The sequence below is a fragment of the Staurois parvus genome, unplaced genomic scaffold, assembly GCF_062004578.1.
Source record: "Staurois parvus isolate SC_StPar_1 unplaced genomic scaffold, SC_StPar_1.0 ptg000086l, whole genome shotgun sequence".
Classification (NCBI taxonomy): Eukaryota; Metazoa; Chordata; class Amphibia; order Anura; family Ranidae; genus Staurois; species Staurois parvus.
In genome coordinates this window covers 5,089,632-5,100,000 of record NW_028317882.1, presented here as the reverse complement: position 1 = coordinate 5,100,000, position 10,369 = coordinate 5,089,632, and the positions used below count along the sequence as shown (strand labels likewise).

Here is a 10,369-nt window from a genome sequence, read left to right as displayed (position 1 = left end):
ACTGTGGAACCTAAGGGGTTAATCCTCCACATTGTGTAAAAAAGGCTGTTTGACCCTGTCTTCTCTAATCCTACCCTTCTTTTACTGTCCCCAATCCATCTGCTGATAGTACATAGCTCTGGGAGGCACTCTGCACATACTCAGTTTGGTGTGTATTGCTAGATATTTTTTTTTTCTTTGGGAGAGTGCATGTGATCAGAATGGGGCCAATCAGCACTCTCCAGGCAGAGGGTCAGGGGTAATGCAGCCTCATAGGACAGTCAGAGCAGAATAAAAACTCCTCCTACAAGATTAACCAGTACTCAGCCAGACTCAAGTCACAAAACTGCTGATGAGAAAAGGTATTTAGCAGTTTAAATGTACTAAAAAAAATTGCATTTACATGTACTGTGGGAGGCCAAATATAGTGAATGCAGGGTCCTGGGTTTAGTAACACTTAAGGCTCCAGTCACACAAGTGATTATTATTATACAGGATTTATATAGCGCCAACAGTTTGCTCAGCACTTTACAATATAACGGGAGACAATACAGCAACAATACAGTTCAATACAAGAGGGATAGGAGGGCTCCTTGGAGCTTACAATCTAAAAGGGAGGGGCTAGTGGTACAAAAGGTAATAACTGTGGGGGATGGACTGGTAGGAGGAAGAGAAGATTCCATTATTAGTTGAAGGCAGGATAGGCTTCCCTGAAGAGATAGGCTTTCCGAGATCGCCTAAAAGTGAGCAGAGTAGGCGATAGTCTGATAAATTGGGGTAGAGAATTTCAGAGGATGGGGGAGGCTCTGGAGAAGTCCTGGAGACGAGCATGGGAGGAGGAGACAGGGGAGCTAGAGAGTAGGAGGTCACCCCCTGTGATTTACAGCAGCAAAAATATACAGATTACTGTGTCTGGAATGACAGGTGTGTGTGAATAGCTGTAGATTCTCACTCCATACAATGCAATGACAGGCTGATGTTGTGACTGTACACACAACCAGTGACTACCTGCAGTGATCCTGGCTGGATGCGGGTTGTCACCAAAAGTTGCAGCCACCATCAACTTGTCTTTGCACTGTCTGGGCTGAGTGACCACAGCTATTCACACACACCTGTCAGTCCAGATGCACAAATCTACAGATTATTGCAGCTGGAAATCACCAGTTTGCAAAAGGGTATAAGTATTTTTTTCTTGATTTGGACAAGTTGTCACTGATTATTTTTAAAGATAATTAAACAATTTATACCACACACATCCCATTTATTTGCAGACAGATTAGCAGTTCACAAGTAGGTATAAGTATGTTATTCCTGATTACAGGAACCAGTTTATTTGTCAGTAAGCAAGTTGCTTCAGGAACAGTGAACTTACAGAGGGATTGCATTTGGATCATGTGCGTTGTCACAATCTTCATAGGTTCCAGGAACAGGCATATCCATAGAAAGTCTAGAAGGTGAAGTGAAAGGACTTTTTTCTTCTGCTCGCCTGGCCATTTCCTTTTCTAGAATTTCCTTTAGCCTAATGATTTGTCCAGGTAACAAAGTCAAGCAGCTTGGAACAGATTGCTAAATACAAAAAGAAACAGATATTTAAACTCAAAGTATTCAGATATGGCAACTATTCAAACCTACACTTTTGCTTCATTTATAAACATAATGCAGAGAAGGAAGAGGAAGGGGAGGTACATGCTTTTATAGTTAGCAAATACTGTAACAGGCTTCACTAAATGGCGGATCGTGGTCCAGACCGAGCCACTGTCCCATCCAGACCCACGGTAATGCCATTTAAGAGCCTTCCTTCCCCCTGGCCTCTGCCACTGTCATTCTCAAGGCATTGCAGAGAGCGAGAGGCAGCGCATAGAAATGAGCAGAAAGCAGCTGGGAAGCACAGCTGTACTGAATGGAGGGTGGGAGCAGGAGCTGCATGCGTTACCTTTCCAGAATAAATAGCCGTTGATTGGTTGCTAGGACACCTGGCGGTCATAGCAACCAATCACCAGTTTGTTAGTAGGAAAAGTTAACCTTGGTGGCCCCTGTTCCCGCCCTCCATCCATTGCTGCTGTGCCTCCCAGCCACTCTCTGCTCTGTGTAATGTAGGCAAGAGGACATGGCTGTGAAGGGGGGGCAGAGAGTAACGTGAAGGGGGCATTGTTTTTTGTGTAAGTGTGTGGGGGGGTGGATTTGAAGGGGGAGGCAGATGTGAAGGGAGCAGAGCACATTTTTATGGCGAGAGGGAGGGCAAAGGGAATAGGGGGCAGTGCTGTGGGGGGACAGTAATGTGAAGGGGGGCAAGGGGGTGGTGTAAAGGGGAGCAGTGCTGTGGGGGGGGTGATGTTAAGGAGGACAAGTGCTGGTGGGTAGGGGAGATGTGATGTGAAGAGGGGCAGAGATGTGGGGGAGGGGTGTAAAGGGGGCAGTGCTGTGGGGGTCAGATGTAAAGGGGGGGCAAGTGATATGGAGGAGGAAATGTAAAGGTAGAGAGAGTGCGGTGGGGAGGGGTGATCTAAAGGGAGACAGTGCTGTGGAGGGAGATGTAAAGGGGGGGCAGTGCTGTGGGGAGAGATGTAAAGGGGTGCTGTGCTGTGGAGGGAGATGTAAAGGGGAGCAGGGGTGTGGGGGGGGAGTGGACATGGGATGTAAGGGGGCAATGCTGTGGGGGGGTGATGTGATGTAAAGGGTGGCAAATGCTGTGGGGAGAGGTGATTTAAATGGGTGCTGTGCTGTTGGGGGGGGGTGATGTAATGGGGGGTGATGTAAGGGGGGCAGTGCTGTGGGGGGATATGTAAAAGGGGCAGTGATATGGGTGGGAGATGTGAATGGGACAGTGCTGTGGGGGAGGGGGGGTGTAAAGGGGCAGTGCTCTGGGGGGGGGGGAGATATAAAGGGGAGCAGTGATGGGCAGTGCTGTGGGAGGGAGATCCGAAGGGGTTCACTGCTGGGGGGTAGAGATGTGATGTAAAGGGGGGGGCAATGCTGTGGGGGGGGGGGTGATGTGCAGGGGGGAAGTGCTCTGAGCACTACTGTGAAGTGAGGGACTGAGGACATTGATGTAAGAACAGGGCTGTGATATAGGAGTGGGCTGTGATGTGAAAGACATCACACAAACATGCGATTCAGACTTCTGCTGAAGAAAAATTTTACTGATTGGTCCTCCATGAATTTTAATTCAATACCCCTGTTGTATAATGACATAGCTTCTCTATCTATCTTCATCATCTAAAGCACATTGGTAATTCCAAAACTACACTTGCATGTTACAAAGATGTGTGCATGTCAACCACTTCACTAACATTAAATAAATCTGAATATTGTACATGTCGCAGAAGCTATACATTTTTGTTTTGATAGTACAATGGACATGCAGGTTAGCTAACTAATGCTGATCTTATAGATGATCATCCTACACCTCACTGTTACCAAGCCGCCCACTGCTCCTTCATCTTTTGAGATACTGTAGGTGGGTGCGTAAGACCTGGAGTCCACTCCAGCTCCTTAAGGTTCTTTAATTCGAACTAACAGGCCGCACACCTATGACGTCATTTGGATCCGACTTGTTTTAGTTCACAGACAGAACACACTACATCTTTCCAACTGGGGCCACCCCTTTAATGTGTTTCACCAACCCAGAGCCAAATTGTAGGGAAGGGGAGGTCCAGGGGAAAGATGCTTATATAAAGCCATCAATCAATTGAAATTAACCACCTATGCACTTGATCAGACTGTACATAATACAATTATAGGTTATATCATGTACTGTACATAAATTCCTTTAAGGAATCCCAGTGTATCTTTATTACTGTCTTCCTGTTTACCCCTTGTTTAATACCTACCTTTTAAAAAACTTCAGAAAAAAACATTCCCCTCAACCTGCTATAGTCAAGAAACCAATGTCATATATCAAATGCATGTAAACACTAAAACTATAAAATTAAAAAAAAAATTTCCTAATCCAAGAGCCAGTGTAAGTTCAAGGGTTAATTAATGGATACAGTAAGTAAAAAATATACATACATGCAAAAAAAAGTCCCCTGTATCCAACTCTGTTCTGAAACTTCAAAAGTACAAAATAGAAGGCAGAAGGGATGTTTTAGTAAGGTAAAAAAGAAGGGGTGGGGGGGAGCTGGGGTAATGGAAAGGAGATGGGCAATAAGGAAGGTGGGAAGGGGGAAAGGGAATGGAGATTGGGTAAGGGAGAGGCAGGAATAAGAGCATCCTGTTTAAATATCCAAAACACAACTAGCAAAGTGAATAGATCTGCTCCTCTTGGTGGGTTATCTACCCTCTCTATAATCTGGACTCTAAAGGTATCCAATTGAAATCCATTTTTTCCACACAGATGTTTGCTATATTTGTTTTCTTAGGAGTCCTAATATTAGAGAGGTGATTGTGATCACATAGTCTTCTAGTAGTTATGCCTATTGTTTAAATATGGTTTATTGTATTGTATAAATATATATATATATTTTTTTTTAAATCCAAACAACATTTATTGCCAAGACAATGAAAAAAATTGAACAGTACTTACAGAATCTACAATGATATTACTGCATAATCAGGATTATACATAAATAGATCAATGTGGATACGCAGATCCCGTAATAATAACCGAGTATAACAGAGATAGTAATCAATCAAAACAGAGAACACAAGGATCCAAGGCCTTCTTGACAATACCTTAATTTTTCTTTTTATCTTTTATTCCTCCCCATCCAGATGTAAACATAAATGGGGAAAGGCACAAAGCCAATAACATACCATCATTAAAAAAACAACAACAACATCTGGTTCACCCGAGACATCTCATCAGAGAAAACGGGGGATGCGCATGATCTCCCCTAAGGGAAGAAGTGGAGCTGCACACCTGATATAAAATGTCACACCTGCAAAAGTCGATCCACTATTGAGGAGGGGCAAGCCCAGGTGCATCCAGCCAACCCTGCCATACCTGCTGGAACAAAATCTATCCATTGCTTACTAGTTGGCAGAGCTGACAATATCTAGTACCTTGCTATCAACTTCCTAGCTAGCTATAAAAGTCTAGATACCATAATATACACTCTTGGTTGGAATAGTTCTTGGTCCAGTGCCCCCAGCAGACATTGTAAGGGATCCCTGGGAACAGTATGTTGCGATACTAGAGAAATAAACTGGAGAACCTCACTCCAATATCTATGTAACTTTGGGCAGCGCCAGAGCATGTGAATGAAATCGCCCTGTTGGATCCTACACCTTGGGCAATCAGGTGAACCACGCCTGCCCCACCTGTACAGTTGCACAGGGGTCCTATCAGCCCGATGGAGAATAAACAATTGAGATAATTTATGAGAGGGAGAAAGGTTACCATCAGCAACCCACATAACAGGAATGGGGATCAGAGGGTAGCTATCAGGGAATGGAAGAATCATCCCTGAAAGGAACCTAGCTTGATAACAAAAGGTGCATAATATATAAAGTTAGCATCAATGCCCTATCAAGGCCTCAGTCCATAGCCATTCCCAAAAGAAAAAAAAAAGAGCAGTAATGAGATGGCAGAGAACGAAAATAAAGTAAACTAGATAAGAGGGGGAAGGAAAAGAGAAGAGGAAGAAAAGGAAAAGAGGCCTGAAGTATGCGAAAAACTATTGGCTAATGGATGGGTATAAAGTTATGTGCGACTCAGCATATACTGTATATCAGGTAAAATAAAAGAGAAAAAATAAAAACAACAAATAATGACAATTAGGGCCACGAGTAGCCACTATATGGGTTGGTCGTAAAACCCCAAAATATACACCCTGGAGAAGTCAGAATATCAACCTGGTAACCTTAACCAAAAATAGCTCCATCTTAGAGGAGCAGGAGAATATCAGTCAACAACATTAATGTTTGCTTAGCATATCAAAACCATAGATTGTAAGCTCGTAAGAGTAGGGCCCTCTTACCCCTCGTACGCTGTCTGTCTTTGTTGTACTGTGCCATGTATTGTCCCCCCCTATTGTACAGCGCTGAGCAAACCCTTTGGCGCTATATAAACTCGTAGTAATAATAATAATAATAATATGTCAAGGGTGAGGGATGTGGGATAGAAGACAGGTAGGGATTGTGGAAGCAGAAGGAGAGGGAGGGATAAAAGGGTGAAAAGGGGAAGCAAACATCAGTCAGGATTATTAAGGAAAAAATGTAACAGAATCACCTGAATGTATCAGTTTGAAGTTAAACATATAAAGTGAGGTATAGCTAATTCCACTCCTGAAGCAGAGGTTGGACCAATACAAAGAAAAAAAAAATCAGATAGTCCCCTTTGCAGAAATTAAGATATAGTTCATAATACCTAGGTTGCCACCAGCAGTCAGTTCACGCTGGAGTTCAGAGAAGGTAGTGACCACACAAATTAACTGCAGGACATTCAGTCCATAGAGTCTGCCATTGTTGGTGTAGGGGAGATAAAACATCCCCATTTGTAGGGGCCCTGACGGCCTCTATCACCTGCAGAGGCCACAGGTTTTCATGGAGAACTGGAAGCTAAGTAACAGAGTGAACCTGATAGATCCTGGGGGCAGTCTGCTAGCTTTAAATCTTGTAAGGTGTGTTGCAGTTCCTCAGCTGAATGGCAAACTTGGAGCTCTGATAGGTGAAGTGTACCGAAAATGGGAAACTCCATTGGAGATTTGATGGCATTGCAGAACCTGGAGTTTTGGTTTTAGGGCTCAATGTTTAGCAATTGTAAGCTGAGATAAGTCAGAATAAAATCTGATAATTGTACCCCTGGAAGGTCAGGTTTTCTTTTGCCTTGGCAGGAGCTAAAAGTTGCTCCTTAGTAAGTGGTGTATTTAGGTTTTTTGCTGCCCTAGGCAACACAAAAATCAGACGCCCCCTGGAGGAGATAGCCCAACACTGACCAACACCAGACCTCCTATCCCCCCCCCCCCGGGGAGAGCCTGACCAACAATACCCCTGTCCCCAGCCCCCACCTAAGAGCCTTCCGCTAACACACACCCCTGGCAACAGAGAGAAAACGTCGGGCTCTGCATACACCATCAAGCAGCCCACAGCCTCTTTCGGATCCCAACTAGCCCCCATGCCACATATGTCCCTTCTTCCTGGGGTGGTGCTGCCCCCCTGAAAAATACCACCCTAGGCAAATGCTTTGTTTGCCTTGTGGTAAATACGTCCCTGTCCTTAGTGCTGTAGGAGTGAAATTTGATGATTAGATCAAGTCATAAGGACCTTATGTCCATTCCAGGCGTTCAACCGGGATAGCTAGTTGTAGCTCCTGAAACAGGGCCAGCATGGTGGCTTGTACTGTAAATCAAGGACGGTCTCAGGGATCCCCCCGCTACGCAAATTGGAGCATCTGGTCCTGTTCTCATAATCTTCCAAGTGTGACTGGAGCATGATATTTTCTTCTTCAAGAATATCAATCTCTACCATATAGTCCTGGGTATGATTTCCACATTTCAGGGGTGAGGCTCTTATGTTTGGTTTAGAGCCTTATGCAGCATCTTTTTAATCTGTCTGAGTAAGGCTAGGGAAGCAGCATCAGCCTGTAGTACTGTCTGTGAAGCCAAGCCATTGGAGTCAGACTCACCCTGAGCATCTGGCTGTGACTGCAGGAGCTTCAGTGACCAAGCTGTGCCTGCTTGAGATGGTGCCAGCAGCATCTTGGCTGGGGCTTGGACCAGAGCGTCCTTGAGCGTCCCCCCAAACACCATGCTGACAGCACTGGATGATGTTCCGATGATGTGGGAGGCAGTGGGTGGCAGCCGGTTGCTCGGGCAGATGCACTATGTGGTTTTCTTATCCCTCCTGGAGTTAGGCTCTAGGCAAGCATGTCCACTCAGCTAGACCTTGTGTATGTGCCACCCCAGTCAATTTAATTTTAACTAAGGGTTGCTTCAAATTCATTCAAATTTAATTCAAATTAATATTATTTTTTCAGGCCTAAAAACATTAAACTGGCTATAGGTTCTCTTTAGTTAAAAGTTACTAATATACATATTTTTTTTGTATAGCAGCTACAATTTTAATGAGGCAGTCAGACAGATACTAGGAGTGTCTGCCCTGACTAACTATAGAAATATGAAGGCAAGGTGAGGCAGGTGTGCAAACAAGACAAGGAGATCAAAAAGAGTTTACTGTCCTATGCTTTTTGAACTGGACCCGTATGTAATATAATTTAGGAACCTGTGAGCGTAAGTATATTCTAACGTGAATGTCACTATGTTTGTCCCTACAGATCATACTGTTAAATTAATTTGGGCAAAACAATGTCTGGATGTGACTATCAGCCTTTGTAGGTGTTTCCTTTTTTTTCTGGATGATTTATTCTATTGTTCTGGAATACCTTCTGTACAATGCACAATGACTACATAAAGAATTTAAATAAAGACAAAAAAAAGAGTTGACTGTTCACAAGACAACACTGGAACTCCATAAAGAAATGCAGCTTTGGAGAATTGGAGTGTCTTTTGGATAGGGACATCGTATAAGGAATATTATAATAAAATTAAAAAGACATAGGTAGACAGTGGCCATTATAGTCACTGGGAAACAGGGATGTTATTGTTGATTGAAATCTGTCAAAAGGAGGCATGAAATGTAATACTGGCCCATTATGACAAGTGATAAAAAAAATAGTAGTTTTTTGTGTACCTTAACCACGGTAAGTATAAATCCTTTCCACTCTTCAGCATCTTCAGCAATTTCTGTCTGCAAGGTAATTCAAGTAAATAGAAAATGCCTTTTATTTAGCAATATCAAGTCATTTTTTCAGCATTGTAGACATATTCAAAAATCTTACAGCTGTGGAAAAGATCATGCAATGTCTGCATTTATTAGTGCTAGTATTCTCTAGGATTATGTCACACTAGTCATCCTTTCACTGGTGCCAATTTGCTTAGAGAGCAATTGCTTTTAAGACCATGTCACACTAGTCATCCTATCACTGATGTCACTGACACCAACCTGCTTTGGAAGTATTTACCTGCTCCTACAGCATCACTCCTTCACTAGAGATTATTTAATTCGTGCACTTAATAAAGGGTATATTCTTTAGGAACTTGTCCCTGACAGCCGCAGAATGCTTCTCATAGGAACTCGAGGGGAGGAAATATACAGGAGACCGAGGAGACACACTACAGACTAGGGAGAGGAGAGAGGCACAGGCAGCCCCTATTGGTCCCTTGCCCCCTTGCTGCCCCAAAGGAGCCTGGACCCAGTATACAAGACTGACTGTATTCCCCCCCCCATCCTACTAACAGACCTGACACTGACTTAGTTTGGTAAGAAAGCAGTAACCTGCTCCTACAACATCACTACAAAGTATTGTGCCCCCCTTGTCCCTGGTACATGATGTTTACGTTTAGGGGATCCTACACCCAGCCAGGGCTGTGGATATGGGGGTATCACCAGTCCTCCTGTATGGGTCCCAGGCAACAGGGTGGCCCTGGGTGTGAGCAGGAAGGGTGATCGGCACAGCGGGGGAGGGGGGGCAATTACTGGAAACGATCCCTTGTATGGCTCTCTAGGCACCAGCTGAAAGTTGTATTCTTCTCCTCTCCCTCCTGCTGGCTTTCAGCTGCTGCAGAGCGACCCATATAGGTGATCAGTTTTATTAATTGCCCCCCTGCCACACCCATCACTCTCATTGTGCACCATACAGTTGCAAGAAAAAGTATGTGAACCCCTTGGGATTACGTGGAGTTTTGCATGAATTGGGCATAAAATGTGCTCTGAACGTCATCTAAGTCACAATAGAAAAACACAGTCTGCTGAACATAATACTACACAAACATTAGATGTTGCCATGGTTTAATTGCACATAACATGTAAACATTCACAGTGCAGGGAGGAAAAAGTATGTGAACCTTTGGACTTAATAACCGGTTGACCCTCCTTTGGCAGCAATAACTTCAACCAAACGTTTCCTGTAGTTGCAGATCAGACCTGCACAACGATCTGGAGTAATTTTGGACCACTCCTCTTCACAAAACTGTTTCAGTGTAGCAATATTCTTGGGAAGTCTGGTGTGAATCGCTCTCTTCAGGTCATGCCACAACATTTCAATCGGGTTGAGGTCAGGACTCTGACTGGGCCACTCTAGAAGGTGTATTCTGTGCTGTTGCAGCCATTGTTTTGTTGAATTACTTGTATGCTTTGGGTCATTGTCCTGTGGCATCACCCATCCTCTGCGGAGCTTCAGTTGGCGGACAGATGGTCGTACATTTTCCTGCAAAATGTCTTGATAAACTCTGGAATTCATTTTCCCATCAATGACAACAATCCGTCCAGGCCCTGAGGCAGCAAAGCAGCCCCAAACCATGATACTCCCTCCGCCATGTTTTACAGTGGGGATGAGGTTTTGATGTTGGTGTGCTGTGCCTTTTTTGCTCCACACATAGTGTTGTGTGTT

General features: G+C 44.1%; 1 protein-coding gene across 2 annotated transcripts in view; it reads right to left on the bottom strand.

Moving 5' to 3' along the window:
• The window catches only part of STAP1 (signal transducing adaptor family member 1), a 164,276-nt gene that overhangs the window by 55,546 nt on the left and 98,361 nt on the right, over positions 1 to 10,369 (bottom strand). For both annotated transcript variants that reach the window (XM_089669987.1, XM_089669988.1), the window contains exons 4-5: positions 8,611 to 8,667; positions 1,352 to 1,545 (exon numbers count right to left, since the gene is read on the bottom strand). In XM_089669987.1, the coding sequence (XP_089526113.1) occupies positions 1,352 to 1,545; positions 8,611 to 8,667 (251 nt within the window). The remainder of the gene's footprint in view (positions 1 to 1,351; positions 1,546 to 8,610; positions 8,668 to 10,369) is intronic.